We start from the raw sequence: 3,114 nt of genomic DNA, 5'->3' as shown, positions 1-3,114 counted from the left end.
AAGGCACCGCTGCTTGTGAATCGTGGATAGGGGTTGTGGGTAGGCTTAGGGGCGGATGAGTGATTACTTAGGGTCAGGGGAGAGGTTCGGGTTGAAGGGAATTATAGCTGAGGATTAGGGTTGTACATAGGGCTAGATGCTCTGAAAAAAAGACTGCCTATGTAACTACGCAGATTTTACTACTGATGTGTGATCTTAACTTTACCTATGACTGTATGTGCAAGTTCGTGGACGCCAACCCGTGTTTCAAAACCATATCAGTAATTGACATACCTTTTATCCAGATAATACCAATCTCCGTTCCTTCTTAGACATAAATCTATGGGCACGGTGTTTGTTTGATATCCGCGCGTCTTCACGGAACTCATTCAGCATATTAATATAATTGTGGGATCACGCTACACGTCGAGAGCGTCTTGTTGCATCGTCAAATTTCGTCACAAAACAGTGTTGCACATCCGGATGCTGACGCGGTAACTCTTGGTCTCAACACTGTACCTGATAAACATCTGGCCTTTGCCCAATACGCGTGTGAGATCTTCTTCGGCGTTGGTTTACCATACACATCGAGTCAAAAATAATGAGGATACGCAGATCGGGGGCTTGACTTACTAGGACCTAGATCGACGATGCAAGCTGTAAGTTTTTAGGGTCGCATTTCAGATAATATTTTGAGAACTTGACCGTGTTTCAAAACGACGCGGGACTTACTTACATATGTTTTGAGTAACGCCAGGCTTAGTTATGCTCTATGCATGCGCCCGAAACTACCATCTGACGCTTGTTTTAGGGCCACGCTAGCCTATTTTGCTACTCTAGGTGAGCTGCATACTCGACTCACTCACCAACGCCATCAACATGGACATGCCAGATAAAGTGCTCTGAGATAAAAAGCAAGAATTATCATATTTTTCCTTCGCTTGAATCTCACTCGCGAGACATCTGCCACTATTCTGACAAAGTAAATGAAGTATCAGTTTCACTTCTGTGCTTCGCTGTTGTAGAATTGTCTGTACCTCGTACTGAAGTCCACGCTAGCCAGCGCACAGATAATGTACACCTCACTGAGTCTGAAAGAATCTTTCAATCCATTTAGAAGTATTTTTTGTCTACGGTTAGGCTAGTTAATACAAAATCTATCAAGTTTACTATGTGCAGTAAAAAAAATATGTGTATTGCATAGTGTGAGGCTATCGACACTCGTGTCCCACAATATCTCCTCTTTTCCGTTCACTATCTATTTCATCCGTACCAAAACTTATCAAAATGCTTCATCGTCGTATCATACTTGGATATTTTTCATACCGCTCTAAGTCCGAGGCACAATTGTAAAGGGTGTACTAACACCAAAATACAGTGCAATTTAGAGACGACCCAAGCGTCGTTCAAAGCGCGCTGACGTCGTAAAGCGTGTAGATGGATGTATCAACCATTCTCGCAACGGCGGTCTTCGTCGTGCATTTGGTGGTGTGTGTATTGACAGCGTCGCCGGTAAGAAACAAGATGTGCTCTCTTCTTGTATTATAACTATATTGACTGTGGTCGTAACCACAACAAGCCTTTGTGACGCCAAGCAATCCTTTCCTACATACATTCAGAAATGTAATTTCAATACTCCCGCCCAGGTACGTGTTTGGGCACTGGATTGATATTTTTCTCACTTGGCTGTCGCAGAATCTTGAGCTTTGTGTTCTTGACCGCTTTCGTGAGCATGTCAGTATTATTAATGCCGATAAAGCCAAAATGTGTTATTTCATGGCTGCGCATAATCCTTGTATGAAATGGTGCCAGTTATCTACATGCTTTGTCCAAGCGTGGGAATAAGCATTACTCGCCAAGTGTCTTTCTACTTGATTACCATACATACATGTCGGCCTCCACTTTGCTCATGATACACATCTAAAACTTTCAAAATGCACGATCTAAAAGACATACGCTCAGTTTTTGCGGAACTACAAAAACTCGAGCACAGCCGCCTTCCTTTATTTATCAAAGTACTTAGCACACTATTTCTGTCGTCGGTATTAGTACGCCATTTCCACTGCCACCTTGGTACTTAAAGCGTAGGCAAGAACAGCTTCGGCAAAGCATCCTTCATCATCATTCCTTGCGCACATTATTGTGTGCTTTGTGTCTCTTGTTTAATTTCTTTGGCATCTGATCCGTTTGTCAACATCAATAGAGACCCACTCAACGTCTGAAGCGTTCATCTTCAGGTTATGATTCTAGTCGATCCTCTTGAAGCGTTTCAGCTGGACCATGGTACGCCAATCGATTCTCCTGCCTTGGATATACTTACTTCTCAGCCTGGTATGCATCGGGGCCAGCAATTAGGGCGCTTAAGCTTTAATTTGTCTCGATCTTCCATTCAAACGCCTGAAGTGTATTTCTTGCTATATCATTTCGATCTTTCTCGAGTTTTGTCGGCTTAAATGCTGCATTGTCATTTTTGGTTAGATGAACCAGCGTTTTTTGTCTAGTGAGCACACCGCTATTCAATTGGCATCTCGTGGACACAGTGCCCGTAGGTGTGCTTGACATAACAAATTAATATGTAAGTTAAAGACAATAATCTCGAGCGTCATACTCTTTACATGATCACCGCGCTCCCAAGCCATCACTTCCAGGTCTCAATCAAATTCCAACTCAGATGGGGTTCTGCCTGATTGCACTGGGCTAGGTGTCGCTTGTCCAAGCACCCTGCAGTACTGGCCGCCTTTGCTAATTAAAAGGCCAGAGCACACTTAAAATGTAGTATTGTCTGACTTTTAATAATTGTGTGATTAATTCGCAGCCAGTATGTATATTTGTGGAACGAGAAACAATTTATTTCTTTTCCTGTGAATGATGCAGAGACCGAGTTATGTAAAATTCGTTGCGATGCAAAACAAATGGTTTATTGCTCATCTGCTTGTACTCGCAGTGGCTGTTACACAATGTGGACGTCTTTTTATATAGTCCATGATTGCAGTGCATCGCAGTGGAAGTGATATAGAGTAGTGGCGCTGTATTAACCAGCAAACGATATCTCAGCAAGATGGCTGGACTCATAATGGCCTAACTACAGCCAAAGGACTCCCCCTCTAGAACCGTCGGTCATTTTGATTCAGGGCC

At 43.1% G+C, this 3,114-nt stretch overlaps 1 protein-coding gene across 1 annotated transcript; it reads left to right on the top strand.

The window, feature by feature from the left end:
* Positions 1 to 2,219: 2,219 nt before the first annotated feature.
* PHALS_13829 (IQ motif, EF-hand binding site) lies at positions 2,220 to 2,538 on the top strand (the record flags this gene model as incomplete). The annotated part of the gene is made up of 2 exons (XM_024729650.1): positions 2,220 to 2,381; positions 2,458 to 2,538. 2 exons carry the CDS (start codon positions 2,220 to 2,222, stop codon positions 2,536 to 2,538), a joined length of 243 nt encoding a protein of 80 aa, XP_024580006.1.
* Positions 2,539 to 3,114: the final 576 nt, after the last annotated feature.

The sequence above is a fragment of the Plasmopara halstedii genome, assembly GCF_900000015.1.
Source record: "Plasmopara halstedii genome assembly, contig: Scaffold_732, whole genome shotgun sequence".
In the NCBI taxonomy this organism is placed as follows: Eukaryota; Oomycota; class Peronosporomycetes; order Peronosporales; family Peronosporaceae; genus Plasmopara; species Plasmopara halstedii.
Note: the sequence above shows the minus strand (reverse complement) of the source record. Positions and strands in the feature narration are given on the sequence as shown.